Source organism: Ictidomys tridecemlineatus, chromosome 6 (genome assembly GCF_052094955.1).
Source record: "Ictidomys tridecemlineatus isolate mIctTri1 chromosome 6, mIctTri1.hap1, whole genome shotgun sequence".
NCBI lineage: Eukaryota > Metazoa > Chordata > Mammalia > Rodentia > Sciuridae > Ictidomys > Ictidomys tridecemlineatus.
In genome coordinates, this window is record NC_135482.1 from 132,883,958 (window position 1) to 132,898,206 (window position 14,249).

At 38.0% G+C, this 14,249-nt stretch overlaps 1 protein-coding gene and 1 long non-coding RNA gene across 2 annotated transcripts in view; one reads left to right on the forward strand and one right to left on the reverse strand.

The window, feature by feature from the left end:
* The window catches only part of Ednrb (endothelin receptor type B), a 31,397-nt gene extending 21,222 nt beyond the window's left edge, over positions 1-10,175 (forward strand). The window contains exons 3-8 of the mRNA XM_005324792.5: positions 2,254-2,366; positions 2,496-2,700; positions 4,269-4,418; positions 4,792-4,925; positions 5,466-5,574; positions 7,585-10,175. Of these exons, the coding sequence (XP_005324849.2) occupies positions 2,254-2,366; positions 2,496-2,700; positions 4,269-4,418; positions 4,792-4,925; positions 5,466-5,574; positions 7,585-7,719 (846 nt within the window). The 3' untranslated portion in view covers positions 7,720-10,175. The remainder of the gene's footprint in view (positions 1-2,253; positions 2,367-2,495; positions 2,701-4,268; positions 4,419-4,791; positions 4,926-5,465; positions 5,575-7,584) is intronic.
* The window catches only part of LOC144365034 (uncharacterized), a 152,194-nt gene that overhangs the window by 94,085 nt on the left and 43,860 nt on the right, over positions 1-14,249 (reverse strand). The window lies entirely within an intron of this gene.

A 14,249-nucleotide genomic window follows, 5' to 3' on the forward strand; every position in this document is an offset into this window, starting at 1 on the left:
CTCAGTTTAAAAAAAAAAATACAACTCCTTTTCTCTCTCTAACTTTATTTCTTATATACTTGGCCTGGGTCACTCTGTTTCAGCCTTGAGAACCTTCGTTGCTTCCACTTCAGTCCATCAGTCTTGTTTTACCCCTAGGGCCTTTGCACATGCTCTGTCTGCTTTCTAGCACACCCTTTACATGTGTTACTCTCTGATTTTGGTCAAGTCCCTACTCAGATGGTATCTCCTCCAAGAGACCTTACTAGGAAGCCTATCAATAAAGCACCTCAAATCCCACCACCACCCTCTTGATATGACAGCTTCTGTGTAACACCATATCAAGTATTTGGTTTTTTTGTCTGTCACCCTCCCCAGACTAAGCAGGGGGTTTGCCTTAATCACTGATATGTATCCTCAATTCCAAATGCTCTTTGGCTTATAGTGAATACTCAATAAATATTAGTTGAGTGAATTAAGCAGAGTTATGAGTCAACTGCTTAATCTAAAAGTCATAAGATGGAAAATAGTCTGGCCCACGGTTCTATTTTGTTAATACAACAGTGTGTAACAGTGTTTCATATTAGTTTAAATTAGGAATTAGTTGACAGCTTTTATTAATTGTGAAATTTCATATAAAAATTACAACTACTTCTGGCTTCTTTTGAAAAATCAATAGATTTTTGTATTGGTGGGTCGTTAGAAAAGAGGGACCTATTAGAGCTTGTCTATTAGAGTCGCTCCTTTCTGACCTGGATTACCCCAGACTCCACTACTCCCTGTTGCCTTCCTGACACTGATGGCATGCTTACACCTGGCTCTCTTTATTGCCTTGTGTTAACCTGCCTGGCCCTGCAGGTTGTCCGGGCCTACAGTAAGCACATATGTGGTCAGTCCTCCAACATCTGTCCCATGTATTTGTGTAATCTTTCCTATCTCATTTAGAAATGAAACTAATCCTGTATTCCACCTTCAAGCCATATTCATAATTAGACATGCATATTAGCCTTTGGCCATTCCAGTTAAAGAGCAATCAACCTCGATTGACAAACACAGTTGAGTTTTCCTAACTGTTGAAAAGACAGAAACAACCAATTGTGTTTCAAAACAGTTTTCACTTTCAGAAGGTTATTTTAGAAAACCTTTTTTAAAAAAAAAAAAGAAACCTCATAGATTTGAAATATTTTCCTTTATTTTCAAAACCTCGTGAATATTCTGTCCAGATGTTTACCTAAAGTGATTCAATTGTTAGCGGGGGGACACACCCATATAACCTAAGAAAGAAAATAACCACATTTAATAATAGAAGGTTACATAGTCTACAGTTAGAATAAAGAGAAACACACACAAGCAAAAACTATGTCTTTTCATTCATTGTATTGCTGTGCCTACATATTTTAGAGGCAAGGATATTTACTGCGCGTCTGCTGTGTGTCGGGCACTATTCTAGGCAATTATGGAACTGATATTCTTAGACTCTAGGGAATCAGAAAAAAAAACTAAAGAAACATATAGGCAACTGTTATATGTAGTAAGAGTTGGGAAGTGCTACAGATGAAAAAAAAAGTGGAGTAGGTAAGGGACGTGGGGAGGCCCAGCTGGTTACTATAATAGTGTAGTGAGGGTCAGTCACATTGAAAAGGGCAGGTCCTAAAAGCAGGGCAAGGGTAGCATGTGATTTTGCCAAGTGGGTTTATGGGGAAAAAGCCTTCCAGGATAAGGAAAGATTTAGAGCAAACACCCTGAAGTAGGCAGGATTGTGCCCGATGTGTCAAGGAACAGTGTGAATACTCGGTGAGTAGTCACTGGGAATGAACAAGTGCATGAATGAACACACTATTCTCCAGAGTACGTTTCCATGGGGGTAGTCTAGCCTCCTCAGCTTAAGAAAATTTATCATTATTCTTAATTAACCTGTATTTTAATTGGCCATAACCTGAGCTTTGACACTCTATGACAATATGCCGTTTCAATTTTCTAAGGAAAATTTAAGTAAGGGCCCCCAGTTGGCCTTGCAGAGGGGATTCAGACCAAGCGACTGTGCATGCATGATGAATTCTCATAAGCTGGCTGCATTTCATTATTCCCCACACATTCTCCCCTTCCGTATATCAAACACGAGTGCTTTTCAAAGGCATAGTCCCTGAGAAAAAGAATGAGTGCTGAGATGTCTTATCTTCCTCTTGCATGTTAATTACTCTGCGCTAAGTAATGTAGTTCAGAGGGAGTCCTGTGAAAGCCTCCCTAACAGAGCTCCATGTTTCCCCCATGCAGCTGCTGGCAGAGGACTGGCCATTTGGAGCTGAGATGTGTAAGCTGGTGCCTTTCATACAGAAAGCCTCCGTGGGAATCACTGTGCTGAGTCTCTGTGCTCTAAGTATTGACAGGTAGGAATTTATTTTTAAGTCAGGTTTATCCTAAACACCATAATACCGTTGGCTAAGTTACTTAGACAATAAACTATGTAATTCCATAAAACCAACCAGCTTGAAAAACAATTCCACTTTCATCTTCAGATATCGAGCTGTTGCTTCTTGGAGCCGAATTAAAGGAATAGGAGTTCCAAAATGGACAGCAGTAGAAATTGTTTTAATTTGGGTGATCTCTGTGGTTCTGGCTATCCCCGAAGCCATAGGTTTTGATCTGATTACAATGGACTACAAAGGGAGTCGTCTGCGAATCTGCTTGCTTCATCCCATTCAAAAAACAACCTTCATGCAGGTAATTTTTACTCCACCCCCACTTTCTGCTCCGGCCTTATAAAATGTATGGATATTTTTCCCCAGTTCCCCTTCCTTGAGCAGTTATTGATTTATGACTGTCCTGGGCATTAATTAAGAGTATAGATCCCAGTACTGTGGGTTAACATTGACTAATGACCCAAGTGCAAGAATGAATGAGATCAGTACTTTCCCAGAACACCCTAAATCTCAGAGATACAAATAAACCAAGTTCACATGAGAATTGATGTGAGTTTATGGTGTTTCTACTTAAAACCATATAAGGACTGACCACTTTACATATCTGCATAAGCGTTGGAGGAATGGATGATTCTGCAAATGTTCCAAAAGAAGATGCCTGATACGGGTGTGTTATGAACAGCAAACCTGCTCTCTGTCTTTGATGCTAAAGGGAAGCTACCTTTGCAAAGAATTTTTCATCTTGGCCACTTTTGAAGAATGCTTTGTAGTTGTAGTTTTCACTCCTGGGGATTGAACCCAGGGCCTACGCTTTCTTCGATGGAGCTAAAGATTCAGAGCCCTTTTGCCATTTCTATTTTTTATTTTAAGACAAGGTCTCACTAAGTTTCCCAGGCTTGGCCTGGGATTGTGATCCTTCTGCCTCAGCCTCCTGAGTACTAGGATTATAGGGATGTACCACCACACCCAGTTTAAAGAATGATTGATTGGGAAATAGGAAAAGATTGATGACACCAGTCTCTAAAAGACAGATCCTAAATATAAAGACCCTGTTCAACAGAATGGATTAAGAGAATATGCAAAGGGGCTCATCTAACCATAGCCAAATATTATTTTCTATTTTACATACAATAATACTATATAAAATTTATCTAACTGTGTAGATAAATTGTAACCATCATAGTAAATAAAATAATTTTAAAAGGACATAATGTGAAATTGAGAATAAGATTATTGCTTATTTATTAGTAAAAAGAGGGGAAAGTGCTGAATCAGTTACATAAGATATTCTCCAACACAGATATATGTGGAGTAATAGTATTTTTTTTAAAAAGATAACAGAGCAGAAAAAGAACAAGAGAAAAAACATTTCATAAGCACTTTGAGTTTTTGAGAGCTTTGATTTATACATTTTATTACCGAAATGGTTAATATAGACCTTTTCATGTCTGTTTTTCCCATTTAACACAATAAAAAGTGAAAACTTCCCCTAAATTCTAGGATATCATTACACATTCAGGTATAATATTTCACACAAATAATACTCTTATAATAATCTATGTAAAGATGAAACACTGAATCACCATTTATTTCAAATTTGGTCCAGCTGTTTAAATTTTATGCATAATCACACAGTACTGTTTCCAAAGAACTGAAATATTGTTCAGAAGAGCTTCATTTAATATATTACTTAATTATTTGTGGACTCAGAGACTCTATATAGCATTTATAAAATGGATCTACTTTAGGAGATAATCACCCCTTGATGAATTACTTCTTAGGTTTAACTTTTGGTATATATATATATATATATAAATATATTTTTTTAAAGAGGAATATTAACCATAGAAAATTCCCACTTCCCCATAGTTTTACAAGACAGCTAAAGATTGGTGGCTCTTCAGTTTCTACTTCTGCTTGCCACTGGCCATCACTGCGCTGTTTTACACCCTGATGACCTGTGAAATGTTGAGAAAGAAGAGCGGCATGCAAATCGCATTGAATGACCACCTAAAGCAGGTAAGAAGGTGCCCAGGTTGGATGGCTTGTGGCTGTCATTACCACTAGAGAGATGAAAACTGATTTCGATGAGAATAAACTAAAATTACATGCCAGAGAGCGTAACCATTTTCTTCCTTCAGGTATTTTTTATTATAAGGAATGTTTTTATTGTATCTATTTAGAAGTAGTCTATATGATCTAAAAGAAGAGAAACCATTACTTTTGAAAGATGAATCCTTCATCATTTTAGTTCTAATTGATATTAACTATTCAAAAGAAGCATCAATGTTCTAAATATTTAGTGGAGGGGTGTCAGATATGCTGTTTGGGAAGAGTGGATGCTGTCTATATAAAAGGCTCATGTTTAAGGGTCTGACTGGTTTTATTTCAGAGACGAGAAGTGGCCAAAACAGTGTTTTGCCTGGTCCTTGTTTTTGCCCTCTGTTGGCTTCCCCTTCACCTCAGCAGGATCTTGAAGCTCACTATTTACGATCAGAATGATCCCAACAGATGCGAACTTCTGAGGTACGAAAGGTGGAATGGAAATCATTTTGTAAACAAATGCCACGCAGGAGTGTTTTCATCGATCCCTTTCATAGGCACACAAAATACCACTTTTCTAGTCCATAGGGAGCAATTAAGACTCCCCATTTTACACTCCTGTTTGAGGGGGAGGAGTTAAGGGGGCCTGGGACAACCCTGGGAACACACAGACACAGCATGATGAGCGAGTGGCAAGACTTGGCAGTGTCAGAGCTGATTCTCCCTGACACTTGGAAATGCTTTCTTTTCGGCCATCCTCAGCACTTCCCAATGAAGTTGTATTTTAAAAAAGGAAAGTTGGGCATGGGAGGGGACCATGGGGAAGGGCAGTGGAGATGAGAGACCGAACAAGTGACAGAGGCAAGGGACGGCGATCGTTACCAGCAAATTAGTGACAAATTCAGAACCACTGGATCTAGGCAATATTTTTTTTCCCCTCACAAAAACACAAAAGTCTGCAGTGAACACATACTCAGAGCAGCATCTTTCATAGACATGTTGTGGGTTTTTGTCTGTTTGCAGCTTTTTATTGGTATTGGATTATATTGGCATCAACATGGCCTCCTTGAATTCCTGCATTAATCCCATCGCTCTGTACTTGGTGAGCAAAAGATTCAAAAACTGCTTTAAGGTAAGAGACTATTTCAAAAGAAAAAGCTCTTTGTAACATGACATCAAGTATAACCCTTTGAAACCATCAATATTTCTATCTGGAGACATCTAGCAAATTGTCTTTAGTTTTCCCTTGCATTACATCAAGGGTGATTTTTTTTTTTTTTTAAAGAAAGAGTGAGAGAGGAGAGAGAGAGAGAGAGAGAGAGAGAGAGAGAGAGAATTTTTAATATTTATTTTTTAGTTCTTGGCGGACACAACATCTTTGTTGGTATGTGGTGCTGAGGATCGAACCCGGGCCGCACGCATGCCAGGCGAGCGCGCTACCGCTTGAGCCACATCCCCAGCCCAAGGGTGATTTTTAAAATATGAATTTGGCTTATAAGTCACTCAAGTCAATTTTTTGCCTCTAAATCCTAGCCAGCCACACTCCCTGTTGCCAAAGCCAGTTATTCTCATGGAATTGCTCAGAAAATTAATAAAAGTTACACCCATTGATGTGGGACAGGTGTCACATGATAAATAAAAGCTGAATATGAGTAAATGTACCATTCTTCTATTCTTGGTAGATTTTGGACTATTTAGACATAATTCATATTATGATATGTTAGTCACTTTTTTATATGGGCTAAGAGAATAGCAAATCAAACAAAGAAGTCGGAATCAAGTTCCAACTCTTCTTTTCCCCAGTTTTATACAACAGAGATGTGCTGCTACTTTGGGATGTCTCATTGTTCCTAACGTAGCTGCTGGCACTATAACATCCATCCACTCATCTATTCACTCCTTAAACAACAATGAAAAATGCCCTCCTCTTGGATGGGCATGATCCATTGTCCCTGGTATTTCATTTTGGAAAGCCAAAAATTTGGCTTCCTTGTAAACAATCAAGCAGTCTATAAAACTCTTTGGCCACTCAGATTTTAGATCTGAAAAAGAACTTTTCTCAACTCCCTCATTATACAGAACAGAAAAGAGTGAACCTCCCAATCTCCCAATTCCTTTCTTTCTTTCTCCTCCGTGTAACCACTGAGCCACATCCTCATCCCTTTTTATTTATTTTTCATTTTTTATTTTGAGACAAGATCTTGCTAAATTGCTTAGGCCTCACTCAATTGCTAAAGCTGGCTTTGAACTTGCAATCCCTCCTCCTTAGCCTCCCAAGCCACTGGGATTACTGGCATGCACCACCATGCCCAGTCGACACAATTTCTTATACATATAGTTTCTCAGAAAACAAAGAGAAGGAACAAAGTTTTGGATTTTTTTAAAAGTCCAAGGAAAACAAAACTAAATTAATACAACTGAGATGCCTGCAACTTCATAGCTTTATTGTGTAACAACATTGAAAAGGTGTTTGAGGGGGCTGGGGTTGTGGCTCAGCGGTAAAGCACTCACCTAACTCGCATGAGGCCCTGGGTTCAATCCTCAGCACCACATAAAAATAAATAAATAAAATAAAGGTATTGTGTCCAACTACAACTAAAAAATAAATATTAAAAAACAAAGAAACAGTGTTTGAGGATATGCAACTGAAAAAAACAACAAAGTAATATTAAATTTATTGATTTAGGAAGATGTTTATGATACTGTCAAGTAAGAAAAAGCAGGTTATGGAGTACACATATAGTACAATCTCATTAAAACAAAATACACACTCATAAACACCTGCCGGCATCCAGTCGTGTATGTGATAATATTTCTGTTTGTAAGGGGAAAAAAGGTTTTAAATTCTACATTTATCAAATACTGTGTTTATCAAGTCATCAAGAGTATATATCAAGAATTAAGAGTAGTTTTCTTTTGATGAGGAATTTTGATTATATAGTTTTTTTCCTTTATATTTTTTAATGAAAAATTTTATAAGAGTCCACTAATATAATTATATCTCATTAAGGGGGAATTAAAAGAGCATGGAAATAAAGGGCCCCAGAACTCCCAGTTCTGCAGAGAAAGTCCAACCCTAGAGACCAGGAAGAGTGGGGACAGAGAGTCATGTGCACATATGACAAGCTGCTTTGTTTTGTAGTCATGCTTGTGCTGCTGGTGCCAGTCATTTGAAGAAAAACAGTCCTTGGAGGAAAAGCAGTCGTGCTTAAAGTTCAAAGCCAATGATCATGGATATGACAACTTCCGTTCCAGTAATAAATACAGCTCATCTTGAAAGAATGAATATTCACTTAATCTTATTTTCTTGATTTTGGACAGACGTCATTATAACGAAATGAATCATTTGCCAAAACAAAACAAAAATCTGTATGTTGGTACAAAACTGTGTAAAAATGTAAGCAGGGTTATTTTAACACTCATCGTTACACCTGACATTTTATGAGCTGTTTACAATACGAGAAGAAAACCAGTGAGAATTAAGGAAAGCCTCATGGTGAAAGCACTTAATTTTTTACAGTTAGCACTTCAAGGTAGTTCTTATTAATCGTTTCTAGTGTATTCATACACACCTTAGATTTGAAAATGAGCTCACTCATAATTCCTGGTAAAGAGGTTTATTTTTAAATCAGATTAGTCTGAATAAAGGAAAAATGTGCCACTTATTATGTATAATAAGACATATTTTTAAGTAAAGTTTCAATTGCTCAATTTGAAAATTTTAAAAATCCTTTAATAAGCAACTTTTCAATGAATGGCATCACATCTGTGGTCAAACTGTAAGTGAATGCAAAATGAAAAGAGTTTAGCTAGTTTATTTTTTGCATGATAGAAACATTTAGGAGATCAGGAGAGAGTATCAGAGAGAGAGAGATCAAGGGTCAGTTTTTAAAAATCATTACATTCTTTGCATTGAAATGAAATCAAATGTCAGGAAAGAAAGAGAAGGCTGAACTGTTGTCACAGAAGACTTTAAAATCTCCCTATCACATGATCTACAAAGAATATACCACCTACAGTTTTTTTTCAGGATTACTGCATATTCTTCCTTCGGTATGGTAGTTTATTTGTTTACTTTTGTCATCTGTAAATACTTAACTACACACACTACATGTAGATGATTAAACAAGGGGCAGGCCCCTGTGTTCATAGCTTTACAATGGAGATTCCAGTGACCCCAAAACGGACAAAATGTGAATTGCCTGGTGCAGTGTCCACACAGCAAAAGAGCAAGGTGCACCCTCCCTCCTTGCTGTAGTCAAAATGATCTCTGGCTCTAAGTATACTTAGAATACTACTTTCTAAAATCATACAAATTAACCAATTTAACAGCTACCTGTGAGGCTTATTACTAACTTTTAAAAAAAAAATTTTTTTTTTTTTTAATAACCAACAGAAAGGTGTTCTTGACGTGGTGATTTTCTATCACCAGAAGGCAAAACTTCTTTTTAGGAGCGTAAAAGAACCTTCACTTTGTGCATTCTGATCTAATTTTTTAATCTCTGCAGCAAAGTGCCTTAGATTAATCTGGGATGAGATGCGTTTGAAAGTATGTACAAGAGAAAATGGCAGAGAGAGGAAATGAGATGGGGCGGGAGGAAACCCATGGGGACCGATTCTCCCATTCTGAGCCTGGAGTTCGTCATGGCCCCGTCACATCCATGCAAAAGGTCCTGATTCTGTTCCAGCAGAACACAGTTCAGTGTTCTCAGAGCGACTTCAGGAACAAATTGGGCCCAAGAGCTTTCTGTCTTAAAATATAACAGAATTTCCAATTTATTTCTTTTAGGAAGTCAGGCCACATGTTGGAAATAAGCTAGGAATGTTGTTTTCTGCCAGAATCCAATGTGACAATACAATAAGCTGAAACTCAATAATGTGGCAAAAAAAAAGAGGGGGCAATAATTAAATAATTAGTTCAATGCCACATGGATTATCTTTGCAAATTTGTTTATTGATTTCTTCTCAATCACTTTTTCAAATGCCTGTCATCATAAAAGACATTTCAGATTTTCAACTTTAAATCAGCTTTGGACCATTTAATTGTCTTCACAGTTTATGAATAGATCTTTTTTCCTGTTGCAATTTTAGATCATTTTATTACCATTTACTGAGATTTTATATCCTAATACCCTTCTCGTTTACACTCCAATGCTGTTCCTTCTCTATGTCAGAATCCTGGTTTGTATCATCTTGCCAAATTTTAAAGCTGAAACTAAGAAGACTTATGCACTATTTGTAATAAAATGATATTCAGTAGCTTTTCAAAAAAAATTGTTCAAAATTTTGACATACTGATAAAGGGTGGTTACAAACAATCACGATTTCTTTGCATGATGAAAGCTAAGATGGAAAAGTGCTACTCTTTAACTTTAAAACAAATTTCCTAGTACAAAAAACTATTTAATATAACAACAAAAATGGTGTTAATATGGATCTTATAGCTAAAAGATTTGCAAGTGATTTAACCTGTTTTCTTCCTTATTACTCACTGCTAACATGGGTTTAATTTCAGACACCTTTTAATATTAACAGCTTACACATGGCCAAAGGAATACAGTTTATAGCAGAACATGAGTATGCTGTAGCTAACTTTATAAAATTGTAATATAACCATGTAAAATAATTATATATTTTGTTTTTCCCCCCCTGTGGTCACTTAAAGTGGCAACTATTGTAGTTGCTGTTTCCTTATTATGTAAACAAAACCAATAAAATTTGTTTAAAAAAATAGCTTATCTTTCACTGTGCAGGCACTAACTCATTAGATATTGAATAAGTATTTAAAGGAAATAGAGATGTAACAGTGGACATTATTTATGTTAAACATACAATTATCAAAGAAATATGAAAGTTATTAAAATGCTACATTTCTAGTCTTTAGACTACGTTGTTGGTATGTTTCATTGTGTGAAGAGCCAAATGTACAGATAGACATTGAAGTTCCCAAGGTCAATTATCTGGATGGTAGCTGCCATGGCCTCTTAATGTCTGTCTTTCTCTGGTTGCTAATTTGGGAGCATTTCACTCTTTAACCATTATTGTACCATAAACAAATGGGAAAGACTGAAACTATATTTGAGGATTATCCATTTCATTTCCAAAGCTTATTTTAGTGTTTACTGTATGCAAAGCAGAATGAAATTATTACAGATTAAGCATCTCTCATTAGAAAATTTGAAATCCAAAATGCTCCAAAATCCAAAACTTTTGGGGCACTGACATCATTCCACAAATGGAAAACTCCATACTTGATCTCATGTAGCAGGTTGCAGTCAAAACTCAGACCACCAAATATACTACTATCTATGCTACTATAAAATGATCTTCAAGTTATGTGTATGAGGTGTAAATGAAACATAAACAGGTCTCCTGCTTGAACTTGGGCCCTAAACCCAAGATATTGTATTATGTATATGCAAGTATTCCAAAATCCAAGAGAGAGGCGCAAAGAAAAGCTAGAATAGAAAGAAAGAAAGAAGAGATAGTGAATAAAATATTATAGATCACAAATGCAAAAGGAATGGACAGAGAAGAGTTCAGAAGAGACTAGAAGGAACAAAGAAGAACAGTGTCATTAAAGCCAAGGGGGAAGGAGAAGCAAATCAAAGGTGTAGGCTGAGAATCTGAGTACAATGGTAGCAGCAATGTGACGTTGGAAGGCGGTGACTAGACAAACAATGGGGACCTTACCTGGAGCAGATTGTGCGGTACACATGTGGCATGAATGTATGTGTCACCTTAGTGCTAGAGAAGAATTAACTTCTGTAAAGACAGTGGATTAAACATATTTTTTTATTCACCTGCTATAACTCCACTAAAACGAGGGAAAAAAGTAAAAGGTATGAATTCACAAGGACAGGGATGAAAGAGAAGACACCGGCCAAGCAGAAATGCTAGCCAAATTCTGTAAGAGGACAACCAGATAGATAAGGGACAGCTCTTCTGGCTTCCGCTTCCCTCTCCTAGGTGTCCACCTGTGAGGTAGGCTAACATGATCCAGGATCCAGAATGCACTCAGGAACCAGATGCAGCAGACATCTTTGAACACACCAGACTGAAGTGGGGTCAAAAATAAAAGGACTTAATTAAAAGTTTAACATATACTAAAAAAAAAAAAAAAAAAAAGACAGGTTTTTTTTTTTTTTTAAATTTCCAGATAAGATTATGTATGATTGGACTTGGTCACAGCAAGGAGAGCAGAAGGTAGAAATGTGGCCCCTTACTGGAACCAGGGAATAAGCAAAGACCTGACTCATAGACAATGAGATCTCCAGCTCTGATCCATACCATCAATGATTAGTAGCCTTGTATGTCCCAGGCAAGAAAATGAAGATTCTGTTCCAAGGAAATAAAAAACCCAAAGGGAAAAAAAAATCCTACAGATATCAACACTGAGGATAAGGGGAATTTTCACCAAAATGAGTTATATGCTCTGTCCCATTCCACCCACATACATAGAATTTCCAAGTTGCCTCTTAATGCCACATTTTTAAAGATAAATAAGTAGGTAAAAGCCAAGAGAAACTTTGAAATGGAAGACAGAAGCTGAAACAAACAGGGGGGAAAAAGTGGGGAAACTGAGGAAACAGAAAAAGTGCTGGAGCAAAAGAAAAAAAAAATCAAGGAGAGGCTCGGCTGCGATCAGGTGGAATCCCACCAGCCAAGCCCGCACTGACCCCCGGGCTGAGTACGGGAGTTTAGACGGGGAAGGAAGCGGTACAGTCCCATCCCCCACAGCGGACACCCCACCAAGGGAATCAGCAGTCAGCATCTTGAACAGCTGATATATCCACCGTCATTCTCCGACAGATCTCAACAACAAAACAGGTGTGTGGCACTCAGCCCATCCCCCATACATCGGGAACTCGCATAAATTCTCTCCTAGGCTTGCCGGGGGGAGGGAGAATCAGAGTGAGCCTGCATAAAGACTAGGGGGGAACTAGAGGCACCTGACCTGCAACCCCCCCTACCCATCTGCAGCCAAAAGGAAACCTGTCTAGCTAGAGCTGGGGGAGGGGCAAGCAGGAAAATCCAAAGGACAGAGTGCCTGGGATCCCAATCGCCAACTGTGGGACCCCGGAGATCCAGGCCCACTGATTCGTGAGGCCTGCCCTGCGGCTACAGAAGGCTAGCAGGAGAAACCAGGAGGCTAGAGGCAAGGCCCTCAAGACTGGGCAGCTGGAAATTGCAGGCCCGCCGGCGACAGTTCACCCACTGCCCGCATAGCTGGGCGGTAGGAGAACACCCGGCCGCAGGTGACCGATCACCCGCCCTCGGCCTGTGATACTGGGCGGCTAGAGACCGCCTGCCTGCCGCGACTGGGAGCTGAAATCAAACAGAGACAGTCCAGTCACACCACCTCATCAGGATACCCAGGCAAGGAACTGGGGCCGGTCATAGCAAAGTAGTGTCGTCACTGGAGCTCGGACGTCGGATCTTCCTTCACAGTGGAATCCACGTCAGCAGGCATAGTTTAACAACACTAAGGAGAGGCATCAGAGTAATACAGAACCAAAACAAATCTATAGAAGAGAGTAGAAACACGACAATCAAATAGAGCTGGAAAGCAACGGGGACAACATGAGAAAACAAGGGAAAAAAGGAGTACAAACAATGCAAGACAACTTAATTCTACAAGAGGACATAGAAACATCAGAAGCAGGGATAGGGAAAGAACTCAAGGCATACCTAACTCAAATGGAAAGGAATATTAGAGAAGACATGAGACAGCAAGTCCAAGCAATAAAAATATATTTTGAAAATGAATTAAACAAACAAATTCAAATGGCAAAGAACGAGCTCTACCAGGAGATAGAGATCTTAAAAAAGAATCAAAATATAATCCTAGAATTGCAGGAGACTATAAACCAAATTAAAAACTCAAACGAGAATATTACAAATAGACTTGATCAAGTAGAAGTCAGAACATCAGATAATGAAGACAAGGTTTATCAACTTGAAAAGAGTATAGTCAACACAGAAAAGATGCTTAAATCCCATGAACAATCTATTCAAGAGATATGGGATGTCATTAAAAAACCAAATTTGAGAGTCATCGGGATAGAAGAAGGCACAGAGATTCAAACCAAAGGAATGGACAGCATATTAAATGAAATAATTGTAGAAAACTTCCCAGAGATGAAACATGGAATGGATTGCCAAATCCTGGAAGCCTACAGGACCCCAAACATTCAAAACTATAGTAGACCAACTCCAAGACACATAATTATGAAGATAGCCAACATACAGGACAAGGAGAGAATATTAAAAGCTACCAGAGAAAAGAGACAGATTACATTCAGGGGTAAACCAATTAGGTTAACGACTGATTTCTCAGCACAGACTTTGAAAGCGAGAAGATCCTGGAACAATGTATTTCAAACGCTGAAAAATAATGGATTTCAACCAAGAATACTGTATCCAGCAAAATTGAGCTTCAGATTTGACAATGAAATTAAAATCTTTCACGATAAACAAAAGCTAAAAGAATTTGCAGCAAGAAAACCAGCACTGCAAAGCATTCTGAGCAATATACTACAAGAAGAGGAATTGAAAAATAGTGCCCAAAACTAACAACAAGAGGTATCTCAGTAAAGGAGGAGGAAAATAACCAAAAAAGTAAAACTAGCCAAACTAAAATAAATAAATAAAGAAGCATGACTGGAAGTACAAATCATATATCAATTGTAACTTTAAATGTTAATGGCCTAAACTCACCAATCAAGAGACATAGGCTAGCAACCTGGATCAAAAAAACAAATCCAACAATATGCTGCCTTCAGGAGACTCATATGATAGGAAAAG